This window comes from Mesoplodon mirus (genome assembly GCF_964341445.2).
Source record: "Mesoplodon mirus genome assembly, chromosome: 2".
Taxonomy (NCBI): domain Eukaryota; kingdom Metazoa; phylum Chordata; class Mammalia; order Artiodactyla; family Ziphiidae; genus Mesoplodon; species Mesoplodon mirus.
Window position 1 is genome coordinate 168,665,178 of NC_138977.1, and position 13,378 is coordinate 168,678,555.

The 13,378-nt window shown below is 44.4% G+C and overlaps 1 protein-coding gene across 4 annotated transcripts in view; it reads right to left on the reverse strand.

Moving 5' to 3' along the window:
• The window catches only part of FAM184B (family with sequence similarity 184 member B), a 124,367-nt gene extending 111,458 nt beyond the window's left edge, over positions 1 to 12,909 (reverse strand). For all 4 annotated transcript variants that reach the window (XM_082600785.1, XM_082600784.1, XM_082600782.1 and 1 more), the window contains exon 1: positions 12,685 to 12,909. In XM_082600785.1, the coding sequence (XP_082456911.1) occupies positions 12,685 to 12,831 (147 nt within the window). In that variant the 5' untranslated portion in view covers positions 12,832 to 12,909. The remainder of the gene's footprint in view (positions 1 to 12,684) is intronic.
• Positions 12,910 to 13,378: the final 469 nt, after the last annotated feature.

Sequence of the window (13,378 nt, forward strand, 5' to 3'; positions counted from 1 at the left end):
ACTAGGTCAGTTATATATGAATGTAAAGAGTACGTTGTTGTTCCAATGAAAACTGGACTGAATGCTTTGAAAAGACTCAATAAAGGCAAGTTGCTAGAGAAAAAAAGAAAAAACGTGGTATTCAATTAGCTGTGACAGAGAAGTGAAAAGTTTTAAAGGTTTAGAAGGATTCTGAACTCAGATTGTTCCACGTGTATTTTAGATTCTCATTCTCCACTTTAAAGACGCCCAAATGGTAAAAGGTACATATGCATTATGGGCAGGGTGACCTTACATCCGGTCAGGCCAGGACAGTCCCTGTTTACACCTGTTGTTTCAGCGCACTTTCTGGTTTAGTGCCCCCTTTCATTCTCAGAAGTGTCTCAGTTTGGAAGATAAGTTAAAAGGTCACTAACTATAGCTGTAGTTTATACAAGACAAATAAGGTAAATGTCAATCAGCAGGCCGCCCCAAAGAATTGAAACTGAGCCTCACATGAAATGATTAGTGAATGAGTGTTCACCCACATGTTTTAATTAGAGATCCTCACACTTTTTTTCTGTAAAGCACCAGGCAGTAATTATTTTAGGCTTTAGTCAGTCTCTGTCACAATGATTCAAATCTGCCATTTTAGCACAAAAGTTACCCGAGACAATCTCTAAGTGAACGTGCATGGCTGTGTCTCAATAAAACTTTATTTTGACACTAAAATTGAATTTCATGTACTTTTCATGTGTCACCAAATATTTTTCTTATTTTGTATTTTTTTTCAAAATGTAAAAACCATCCTTGACTCACAAGCCATATAAAAATGGGCAGCGGACTGATTTGGCCTGGGACATGGTTTGCTAACCCTTTTTTTTTTTTATTTTGGGTGAAGTAGAAAATAATAGTTTCATTGTTTTGCCAGGCAAAAGGGACCACAACAGGCTAATGCCCTCAGAACTGTGTCCCAACTTGTAGGGTACAGTGAGAAGTTTTATAGTAATGGTTCAAAGAGGGCATGATCAGCTGGTGGACATTCTTCTGATTGGTTGGTGGTGAGGTAAGTGGGAGTCAATATCATCAACCTTCTGGTTCCAAAAAGTCTTGGGTCTACTTGCTTGTGGGCAGCACACAGTTAACTTCTCCCACCTTGTGGAGGTTTTAGTTTCTGCAGAACAGCTCAAAGATATTGTTGTGTGTATCCCTTGATGGGAACCAGGACCCTGCCCCAAGGCTGTACTATTGTTTCTCTTGACTGTTCCTCCCTTGTCTTGCATCCCCTCCCTTCCTTAATTAACAACTGTTTGCACCTGCCCACTGGAACTCAGTGCTGACACCTGTTTTAAGTTAAAAAAGTTATGTATGTTAGGTTTTTTTCTTTTATAGTCTTCATTTTCAATTATTCAAAATGTTCACATGACATTGAATAGGAGGGCTTCTATTGTATTTGAGAGCTTCTCTCTACTTCTCTCTGAAAGGTCCATGAGATAAGGGATTTTACTTGGCACATAAAAGGCACTCAGTAAGTGTGTCATAAATGAAAGAAGTTAAATTATGCAACATTTATGCAATGGACTATTGATACAACCATTAAAAATTGTGTTGAAGGTTTCTAGATTTACTGTGAAGGGGAAAAACCCCAGGTAACACAATAGTTATGTGTGATATAACTCTCTTTTTAAAAATTACATGTCTAGGGGCTTCCCTGGTGGCGCAGTGGTTGAGAGTCTGCCTGCCGATGCAGGGGACACAGGTTCGTGCCTTGGTCTGGGAGGATCCCACATGCCGCGGAGCAGCTGGGCCCGTGAGCCATGGCCACTGAGCCTGCACGTCCGGAGCCTGTGCTCCACAACGGGAGAGGCCGCAACAGTGAGAGGCCCGCGTACCACAAGAAAAAAAAAAAAAATTACATGTCTATATTTGTATGAGAAATCAGATAGTAGGCTCTGCAAAAAATGGTATTAGTTATTGTATCATTGTAGTTATTATGGGTTTGGGGATACTTTAAAATCTTTTTCTTTTTGCTTCTCCGTATTCTTGATTTTTCTAAAATGGTTGTGATTTCTGTGTATGATTGGTCACCATTGTTTTTATTTTACCTCGTAATTCTAGTGTTCTGAAGGAATGTGGATCTGACCACATGGAGGCGCCAAGTTTGGTCCAGCCCTGTGTCTGTGGTCAGGTGCTGGGAGTGACTAAGTCAGATGTTGGCCTGGGAGGGCATGGGGGATGTCCACTTATTTGTCAGTTATGCCAGTTCTCCATTGTGCTCAGAAAACTAGAAATTAGATGCTAGCACCTCCTGAGTTCTGGCCTTGAGAAAGGAGCCTTCCCACTCTCCCATAAGATGACTGTACCTAGGCTGTGTTTGAAATGTGCTATTTTATCCTAGGAGCTGTGGGAGGTCCAGGAAGCGTTTTGTTCATTTAGTCCACCAACGAACAATTGCTGGGCACTGATTACTAACCAGGCACTGTTCTTGGCACCAGGGGGTATAGGAGAGAACAGAGCAGACAGAAATTTCTGTCCCCAAGGAACTTCCCTAGTGGGGAAAAGAAGGCCATAAATAGATTAACAGATAGAGGAAAAAAATAGAAACAGTAGATGCAGCTGAGGAAATCTCATGGTCTAGGTGAGCAAGGAGGCCCTCCCTGAAGAGACATCTGAACCAAGCCAGGAGCAGGCTGGAGAGACCACGAGGACAAAGGCTCCAGGTGGCACCAGCCTGGCACATCTGAAAGCCTGAAAGAAGGCCAGTGTGGCCAAGGAGATGACACTGAGAAGTAGACAGCAGCCACCTCAAGTGACCATATTAAAGAATTTACTTTAGGTGAACCAATTTTATTCCAGGTGAAATGAGAAGCCATTTGTGGGTTCTAAACAGAAGAATGGCATGCTCTGGTTTATACTGTATAAGATAATTCTTGCTGCTGTGAGCGGGGGCAAGGGTAGACCATGAGGAGGCCGCAGCAGGGGTTGGGGGCCAGAGGGGAAGGCGGCTTGGACTAGGGCGGAGGCAGAAATGCAGAAGGGAGGTGGACTGACTCATTGCATTTATGGGGTAACGTCATCAGGACTTGCTTCAGAACTGGATTCAAATAGGAGAAAATTCAGTTTGTTTTAGTTTCTTTTAATGTTAACAGCTTAACTGAGATATAATTCTTGAGACCATACAATTCACCCATTTAAACTGTACAATTCAATGGCTTTCAGTATATTCAGAGAGTTGTGTAACTATCACTAGAGTCAACTGAAGAATATTCTCATGACTCAGAGAGAAACCTTGCATCCCTCAGTCACTACCCCCATTGTACTTTCTACCATATTTTATTTATCCAGTCTTCGGTTGATGGACATTTCATTTATTTCCGTTTTTTTGGCTACTATGAATATTGTTGCTCTGAATACTGTGTACAAGTTAATTTCTCTTGGGTTTATACCTAGGCATGGAATTTCTGGCTCATATGATAACTCTCTGTTAATTACTTGAGGAATCGCCAGAGTGTTTTCCAAAGCAGCTGGAACATTCTACAGCAGTGTAGGAGGGCATGATTCAATTTTGTTATCACTCTGGCTGCTGTGTGGAGAAAGGACTGGAGCAAGGCCGGGGGGAAGTGCAGAGATCAGAATGGTTACGCAAAAGTAGAGGCATCTTAGTAGGGTTCAAAGACACCCACCTTAAGGTGTACTTCATCCTGTTTTATGGCAAAAAGATTTCTGTGAGATAGCTGTCTGTACACCTTATGCGTCACTTTGTTAAATTAAAAGATTCCAACAGAGAGGGCCTGTTAAAACAGATCTGCAGTTTTCAAATCTAGAATCCTAAAGCAAACGGGTATGGAACTGTTTAAACATCTGTCCCTACACAAGCTCCTGCAGGCAGGAGGGTATTTTCAGAGAAACTAAGGGAGTCAGTGGGTACAATAAAACTTCCACAACTTCAAGCCGTAAAAACACAGGGCTCAAGTGGCAGCCTGCTGCTGAGGACTCGTGTGGCAGTAAGCATCACTCCTACTACCTGGGACACTGCCCTGGCCTCTCAGTCCAGAGAAGGCCTGGCTTTGTTCCTAGTTGCCGGTTTTGACAACTGGGCAGTGGTTCTGTCCCTCTGCAATTCTACTAGCTCAGCAAGGGAAGGGAAACCAACATCTATCAGGCTTACAATAGTCTCTCCGCCGGGTGAGATGCTCCATTTACATTCCTTAAGTTAGTGAACCCTCACAACAAATCACCAAGGAAGAAAGGACTATTTTTCTCAATTACAGACAAAGCAGGTTGGCCCCTTTGGATTGGAAAGTCAGAAAAGTCTCTCTGAAGAGACAGCATTTTAGCTGATACCAGCCATCCAGGGATGAGGAGTAAGAGCGTTCCAAGAGTAACCCCCAAATTGTTAGCTCTCCAGGTGACCTCATTTTTATTCACATTTAATTTTCTTTTATATTTATTAGTATAAATAAGAGTAAGAAGCACCCCTCTAGAGCTAAATCAAGTTTAAATTCATTTAAAAGATAACCTGGAGTAGAAATTATAATTCTTTTCCTTAATATTTCTGATTTTATACTCAGGGTCTATTCTCCATAACAGCATTCCCCCTACCCCATCCCTAAACAATCCACTATCTCCCCTCAACATCCAATATGACTGTCCCCACTAATGTGTCTCCATAGACCTCAGTAAGGCTCTGGAACGTGGGGAGACACAGTTCGCTTGGTCTGGTCGTGCTACTGTGCTGGGAGTGGTGACTCTGACCGCCAGAACCTCCCACGGAAGGAAGGAGGAAGGATCTACAAATAAGTACTACACTGCAACTCAAAGGTCCCCTGCTCTCAGGTGAGGATGCTCTCCCAATGACAGAATTCATTTTTACTATAACACTTTACCAAATTCCTCAAAACGGAATTCATCCTAAGATCTGTGTGGTGGGTCTTTAGGAAAGCCCAATAAACAAAATCCTTCTTCTCCAACGAACTAATTGAAATACAAGACCAAGGCATGAGGCTGTTTTGAGACCAAAATAACACATTACTGAAATAATATTAAAGAATGTAACATACCCACGGGCAGGCTACATTCCTGATATTTACCCACCTAGTCACAATACTGGGCCAGGGCATTTCTTCCTCCCAGAACCGCACCTACCCCTGTAAAATCGACGGCACGGCTGACAGAGCAGAATGTGTGCTTCTATGGGCAGATCACTCCATGAGAAACAAGGGAGAAAAAGGAGAGAGCTCTGCAGACCCAGCTCCGGCCCTCAGCCTCACTGATTAGATCTACATTTCCCCTCACCTGGGAAAGAGCACTAAAGATGATTGAGAGAGGTTACGGAAACTCAAGGATGACCAGGGAAGAAGCCTCACCCTCACACACACACCTAACACTGGGTTCTGGATGCCCTGGTTCTGTCACTACATCCTAATGTGACGTCAGGCAAGAATACTGGCCCTTTCTTGGGTCTCAGATATTAATTCTCTCAATTAGAGATGGTGCTTGTCTCCTTGCCATGCAGAACTGCTGTGCACACAGAGTATGAGTAAATAATGTCAAAGGCTTTGCAAAGAACACAAATACTAGGGAATCATAAGGCATTACTAATGTGCAGAAGTTGCAGGCACTTGATTCCACCGTAGCCCTGATAGGGTCTTCCGAGATCCTGGCAGACATCATTTAGGAAGGGTGATGGAGAGGGTCTGTCGGGGCTATCTTACTTCTGTCACTAAGAGGACTGTCATTGCCTCCTGGGTACTTTTCCTCTAACTGCTCCAGATGAGAAGTTGTCCCATGGGTATATGGAGTCATGCTTGTGGGCTGGGCTCCCAAGAGTCAGCCTTCAGTTCAAGGGAGGCTTTATGGAGAGGGAACATGTGCTTTCCCACTCATTTTCATGTTCTAATATAAAAGGATCTTCACTAAACTTGCATTTGGGGAGCAAGACACTCCATCCCACCCCAAAAATGGGAATTGGGGAATCTCTGGGTATGAGGGATGCTAAAGTTTCTGGGTATGAGGAAGTGGAGAGACCTACAAAAGGAAAAATCAGCTGGAGATTTCTGGGCAGGTGCAAACGCAGGGACTGGCTGAACGGGCCCAGGGACAGGGCTGGGCAAACATGCCTGATGCTTTCAAGACCAAAGCATCTCACAGACTTTAAGGGGAAATGGATTTGGAACCTCCTGTTCTCCCAATTAACTCCTCTGTGCCCACTCTACTGTTTAAACCTTTAGTTGTTCTAAACTGGTGGTTCTCAACACTGTGTGAACATTAGAGGTCTTCAGGGGCTTTAGAAAATAGCAGTGCCTGTCACCTCTCTCTCCTCTCCTTCTGAGATGGAGCCCGGGGCCTTGTATTCCTTTTGTTTGTTTTTAACTTTTATTTAGAAATAATTTCAAACTTAGGAAAAAACTGCCAGAAAAAGACTAGTACAAAGAACATCACATACCATTTACCTAGATTCACCTATTCTTTTTTTTTTTTTTTTTTTTTGTACGGTACGCGGGCCTCTCACTGTCGTGGCCTCTCCCGTTGCAGAGCATAGGCTCCGTACACGCAGGCTCAGCAGCCATGGCTCACAGGCCCAGCCGCTCCGCAGCATGTGGGATCTTCCCAAACCGGGGCACGAACCCGTGTCCCCTGCATCGGCAGGCGGACTCTCAACCACTGCGCCACCAGGGAAGCCCAATTCACCTATTCTTAACATTCTGTCCCATTTGTTTTATCATTTGCTCTCTATTTTTATTTTCTCTATTTTATTTATAAAATAAAATTCTTTGAGAGTAAGACATTACACTCACCTCCTTAAAAATAAGACATAGTTCAAGGTGCATTTTCTTAGAATAGGATATTTTTCTTGCATAACCATGGTATACTTGTCAACGCCAGGAACTTTAACGTTGATACAAATACTTTAATTTTCTCTATCATCGTATTCAATTTGTCAACTGACTCAACCATCTCCTTGTAGTATTTTTACCTCCAGGATACAATCCATTCTAGGATCAGGCATTGCATTTAGTTATCGTCTCACTGGTGTGTTTTTAAAAGTTCTCCAGGTGATTTTAATGTGCATCCTGGACTTTGGACCACCGTGTAAATGAATATTTATTTGCTACACTAACACATAATGAGGGCATCCCTGGTGGCGCAGTGGTTGAGAATCTGCCTGCCAATGCAGGGGACACGGGCTCGAGCCCTGGTCTGGGAAGATCCCATGTGGCACAGAGCAACTAAACCTGTGCGCTACAGCTACTGAGCCTGCGCTCTAGAGCCCACGAGCCACAACTGCTGAGCCCACGTGCCTAGAACCCATGCTCTGCAACAAGAGAAGCCACAGCAATGAGAAGCCCGTGCACCACAATGAAGAGTAGTCCCCACTCACTGCAACTAGAGAAAGCCCGTGCACAGCAACGAAGACCCAACACAGCCAAAAATTAAAAAAAAAAAAACCAAAAAACCCACATAATGAGTGTTTACCAGGTGCAAAGGATTGTGAATAAATTAAGGAGATTATTATCTTAAGGGACATACTATATACAAATCAACTATAATATCATATGGATAAGCATGATGAAAGAAATATTAACCAAATCCATAGGCAGAGAAACTTTAAATTTAACAAGCTTACTGAGGGTCTACTATGTGCCAGACATTGTACAAACTTCTGGAAAAACAGATTAATAAGAAAGAAATAACGAATATAAAATTAGTGATTAATGAATACATGATTAGTTACAAAAGTGAGATTTTTTTCAAAGATTTTTCTTGGGGAAAGTGAGACTTAAAAGATAAGTGGGGGGGCTTCCCTGGTGGCGCAGTGGTTGAGAGTCTGCCTGCCGATGCAGGGGACACGGGTTCGTGCCCCGGTCCGGGAAGATCCCACATGCTGAGGAACAGCTGGGCCCGTGAGCCGTGGCCGCGGAGCTTGTGCTCTGCAACGGAGAGGCCACAACAGTGAGAGGCCCGCGTAACGCAAAAAAAAAAAAAAGATAAGTAGGATTTAACTTATAGAGATGAAGTCATTTCAGGAGAGGAAATATCAGCGGGAAGTGAGTGCACAGAGGAGGAAAGGGAGAAGTGCACTTCACTGTATTTGAGAACTGGGTGCCTGGGCTGGTACTTGATCCTCCTAGAAAAGTAGGCTGGAAAATGTAAGATGGCACAGTCACTTCAGAAAGTCATTTGGCAGTTTCTTAGAAAGTCAAACATAAATTTATTATACAACCCAACAATCCCATTCCTAGGTATTTACCCAAGAGTAACAAAAATGTGTGCGCAGGAATGTAATATTTGTAGCAGCATTATTCATAATAGCCCAGAGTGGAAACAATCCAAATGCCTATTAACTGGTGACTATGATCATCAGAAAATGGTGTATCCATACAATGGGATACTACTGAGTAATAAAAGGGAATGAATGAATGACATATGCTACAACAATTGATGAACCTCAAAAACATGATGCTGAGATTTAGCAACTAAGTGAAAAAAGCCAGATGGAAATACATGTTGTATTGTTTCACTGATATGAAATATCTGGAAAGGATAAATTTATGAAGACAGAAAGTAGATCAGTGGTTGCCTGGCATTGGGGTAGGAACAGGGACTGACTACAAATGGATAGAAAGGATGGTGATAGAAATGTCCTAAAACTGGATTATGGTTATGGTGCAACAACTCTGTAAATTTACTAAAAGATGGTGAATTGTATGTTTAGATGAATTTTATGGTATGTAAATTATACTTCAATAAAGCTATAAAAATTAAGAAGTTATCAAAATCAGACAGAAAGGAAGTAAGAACAGCAATCTTAGAAATGAACAATGTAATTCTAAAACTTAATAGATGGGGCTTCCCTGGTGGCGCAGTGGTTAAGAATCTGCCTGCCAATGCAGGGGACAAAGGTTTGATCCCTGGTCCGGGAAGATCCCACATGCCTCAGAGCAATTAAGCCCGTGCGCCACAACTACTGAGCCTGCATGCCACAACTACTGAAGCCCATTCGCCTAGAGCCTGTGCTCTGCAACAAGAGAAGCCACCACAATGAGAAGCTTGCACACCACAACAGAGAGTAGCCCCAGTTCTCCAGAACTAGAGAAAGCCCACATGCAGCAACGAAGACCCAACGCAGACAAAAATAAATAAATAAATAAATAAATTTAAAAAATAAATAAAACTTAACAGATGGGAAAAACTCTGGATTGGACATATTATTTAGAGGATTGGGAAATAGGAAGACAGGATTAAGGAATTCACCAGGATACAATAGACACAAAAAGATTTTTAATAACATTTTAGGATATGGATGGAGAGGCTACCTTAACTCACCTAATGGCAGTTGCAGAAAACTGAATGGAGGCAATGACAGAGAAACAATATCTGAACACAAAATCATTGATAATTTTCCAGAATTAAAGAGAGCACCTAAGTCTTCAACAGAAAGTACATTCACTACCAACTAGAGAGTTCTAATGAAGCTGCTAAACGTCAAAATACACATACACAAATGCTACCAATAGAAAAGGCAGATTATCTACAAAGGAATGAAAATTTGATTGGCAGTAGGATTTTTACCAGCAGTAATTAGTATCTGCAGACAATAGAACACTATCAACACTGTGCTATGGGAAAATAGCTGTTCACTAGAAATTTTTTAAAATTTATTTATTTTATCTATTTATTTTTGAGTGTGTTGGGTCTTCATTGCTGTGCGTGGGCTTTCTCTAGTTGCAGCAAGCAGGGGCTACTCTTCATTGGGGTGCATGTGCTTTTCACTGTGGTGGCTTCTCTTGCAGAGCACGGGCTCTAGGTGTGCGGGCTTCAGTAGTTGTGGCATGCACAGTCTCTAGAGCACAGGTTCAGTAGTTGAGGCACACGGACTTAGTTGCTCCACAGCATGTGGGGGGATCTTCCTGGACAAGGGATCGACCCCATGTCCCCTGCATTGGCAGGCGGATTCTTAACCACTGCACCACCACGGAAGTCCCATCACTAGAATTTTATACCCAAGTAAACGACCATCCAACAGTGAGGGCAAAATACAGACATTTTCAAATATACAAAGAATTTCTTATCCCACCAAGACCCCTATGGAAAGAACTATTAAATGATGAACTTCAGCTAGAAGAAAAGTGAACTGAAAGAGAAGGCTGTGGATTCAAGAAAAAAATAGGGAGTAGAAGAATTGGTGAAATGTCAGTAAATCTAATAAACTCAAGTATAAAAACGATTGTAAATTTTAAAAGGTAAAAAACTCTAGACAACAATGACAAGATGGGAAAGGGGAGGGCTGTTAAATGGGTAAAGTATGCAAAGCTCTTTTGTAGGGAGAAAGAATTATGTGATAACTTTGTTAGAAAAACTATAGTTAAATATGTATGTGGAGGGGCTTCCCTGGTGGCGCAGTGGTTGAGAGTCCGCCTGCCAATGCAGGGGACACGGGTTTGTGCCCCGGTCTGGGAAGATCCCACATGCCGCAGAGCGGCTGGGCCCATAAGCCATGGCCGCTGAGCCTGCATGTCCGGAGCCTGTGCTCTGCAACGGGAGAGGCCACAACAGTGAGAGGCCCGCGTACCGCAAAAAAAAAAAGTATGTGGAAAAATAAAAGACAAGGCTGAGAAGAATAGGAATAATGCCAGAAGCCCTCAAACCAGCAGTGGAAAATGAGGGAATATAGATCATTTAACTAATCCAGGATGGTAAATGAAAAACACAAAATATGATGGAAGAATAAGTCCCAATATGTTAGTTATCACAGTAAACGCACATGGATTAAATTCACCTATCAGAGATACAACTAAAATAAAACTTACAGAAAGATTAAATATAAAGAGATGGAAAATATCACATACAAAAGGTAGCCAAAAGAAAGGTGGCATATCAATATCAATATTAAAAATGTCTAATTTAAACAATTAGCATGAAAAATGGTAAAGAGGGGCCCTACATAATAAGAATCAACTGTGATTTCTAATGCAGAATATACTTTGAGAAACACTGCCTACTATGCACTAGGGATCATGGCTGCTTTCTTCACTGACGTATCCTTCAGGGCTTGGCACATAATAATTGTGCCAAAATATCAATATTAATGGGCGGAATGACTACCATTACCACATTATATTGAAATGATCTGTTTATGCATTTGTCTCATCACAAGGGCAGGGTTTCTATCTTACTCAGTTTTATGCCATCGATATTGAGCACAGCGCCTGGCACACAGTAGGCACTCCATAAGTTCAAACTGAGTTCAGGGTTCATCTCTTCCATAAAGTCTCTCCTAAATGTTCTTACCCATAATGACTTATCCTTTGTTTCTACTTCTATAGCACTCACAACTTGAAACATCCAATTTAACAACTGATTATAGAGCAGTGTCTTTTAGGTTTCTCTCCAACCTTGTTTCTCCAAAAATATTTTAGGTTCTTTGAAGATGAAGATGCCTTATACTGTGCCCAGGGTCTCAAATCAATACCTTTTTGGGTCGATGTCACTATTTGGATGACTCCAAATTAGATCAGTGGTGCCAAGCAGCACATGCCAAGGCCTCCAAGGAGTATCTCCATTCCCCCCTTTCATCCTTGACTAAAGAGATCACTGTTTGGGTACAGGCTCATTTGCAAAAAATGTGGAGAAGTTAATGGGAGGGATAGGAGAAGGCAGCTAGTGTCCAATTCTAGGTCTCTGTGCTCTCTTCCTTCTGGCAAAATAGTCAGGGAGGAGAATGCCTGTGATCCCACAAAAAAGTGGGTGTGGGAAGTGAGAGGAAGACAGTTGGGGAAGAGAGTATGTCCCATACACAGAACCTGGACCGGACGTTCCACTAGCAGGCATGTTATCAGGAGTAATTATTATGAGATCGAAAGGAAACCCCAAGGCAACTAGCTAAATTCAGGCACTCGGGACCTTGTATAAAAGACAGAGAGGGATGTTGTTTTCCATCTACACAACAGGCACAGGAGGGGAATCTACCACAAGGAGCTCCTAATTGGGAAGCTGCAGGGGGCTAACAAAGGACAGGGTGTCCATCTTCTTGCTGGTCTTCATAAGGAAGACACTACAGTTCCTGGAGGTTCAATCAGGACTCTGGGATGAGGTAGGGAGATGGGGGGGGGGCTGACCTCCCGAGGTCCTTTGTAATCCAGTAATTAAATGGTGAATCGTTCACTTCCCCATTTATGCTTTGTACCCAGTTTGATAGTAAGTCCCCTGGGCTGCCTTCCAGGTTTACTACGGTGACACGCAAGCTGCTGAATCAAATGTTTAAACAGCCCACATGACCTCCTCCCCGCCTGTAAAGTACGGCAATGAATGAAATCACAACATTCCAGGCACTATCACTTGAGCAGAGCCCTCAAGGAACACACACACACACACACACACACACACACACACACACACACACACACACACACACACACACACACACACACACACACCACAGCACTGATTCAACTCGATTCACATTCCCACCCTGGGAGCACAGACCACCTGCTCAGCGCGGAGGTTGTAGGAGTTTCCCTGGCAAGGATCCTTTCTCTCAGCTACTTTAGGATGGTACCTCCAGAAGGTCACCAAGATTTAGGACCGCTTCCCTTCCGGGTTGGCCTCCGAGGCAAAGTTTCAGCTCGGATGCTGCCTGGGCCTCCCTCGGGCGCGTCCGCACTCCCTCCCCGGCCCGGGGCGCCCCGGACGCGCAGCTGGCCGGCCTGCAGCGCCTCACATTACCTTGGTGAGCTGGGCGATCTTCTTGCACATTTTCACGTGCATCTCGGGATCACAGTCCATTCTCCAGCCGGCGCCACCTCCGGCATCGGCTTTGGAGCCCGGGCAAGTCCCGGGAGCGTGAATGTTGCTGTTGAGGGCAGAAGCCATCGCTGAAACGCGTCCGGCACTCAAAGCCTCTCGATGGCTCGGCTTCTCTATGCCCACGGTGTGCAGGTGCTTGCGCGCGCGGGCGTGTGAGTGTGTGGGCTTTCTCGGGAGAGGTGGCACTGCAGTCCCGCCGCCCGCGCCACCGCGTGGCTCCCGCGCGCCCACCCTTCCTCCTCCGGCCTTCGCTCTCTTGCTGGCTCGCGGGCACCCGCACCCTGCGGCGAAGCGCCGAGGACCCGCACGTGCCGCTCGTGACCCGCGCGCAGCTCCCGGGCCCGTGCGGGTTTCGCCTGCAATCAGCTTCAGCGACGAGGAGCCAGTGGCCTTGGAGAGGTTTGCGCCGGCCAGGCGCGGCGCTCTGGGACACGTGGGTGGCGCCGGGCTCCGGACTCAGTGGCGACGGACCCCGCCCGTGGTGGGCATCCCAGGCCAAGGAGGAAGAAGAGCCGGCCTCAGCCTCGGACAGCTGGGGCGTTTGGTGTGGGGAAGGGACCCTGGCGACGTGCTGCTGGCGAATGGATGGCGAGAGACCGGGCACCTTGATGGG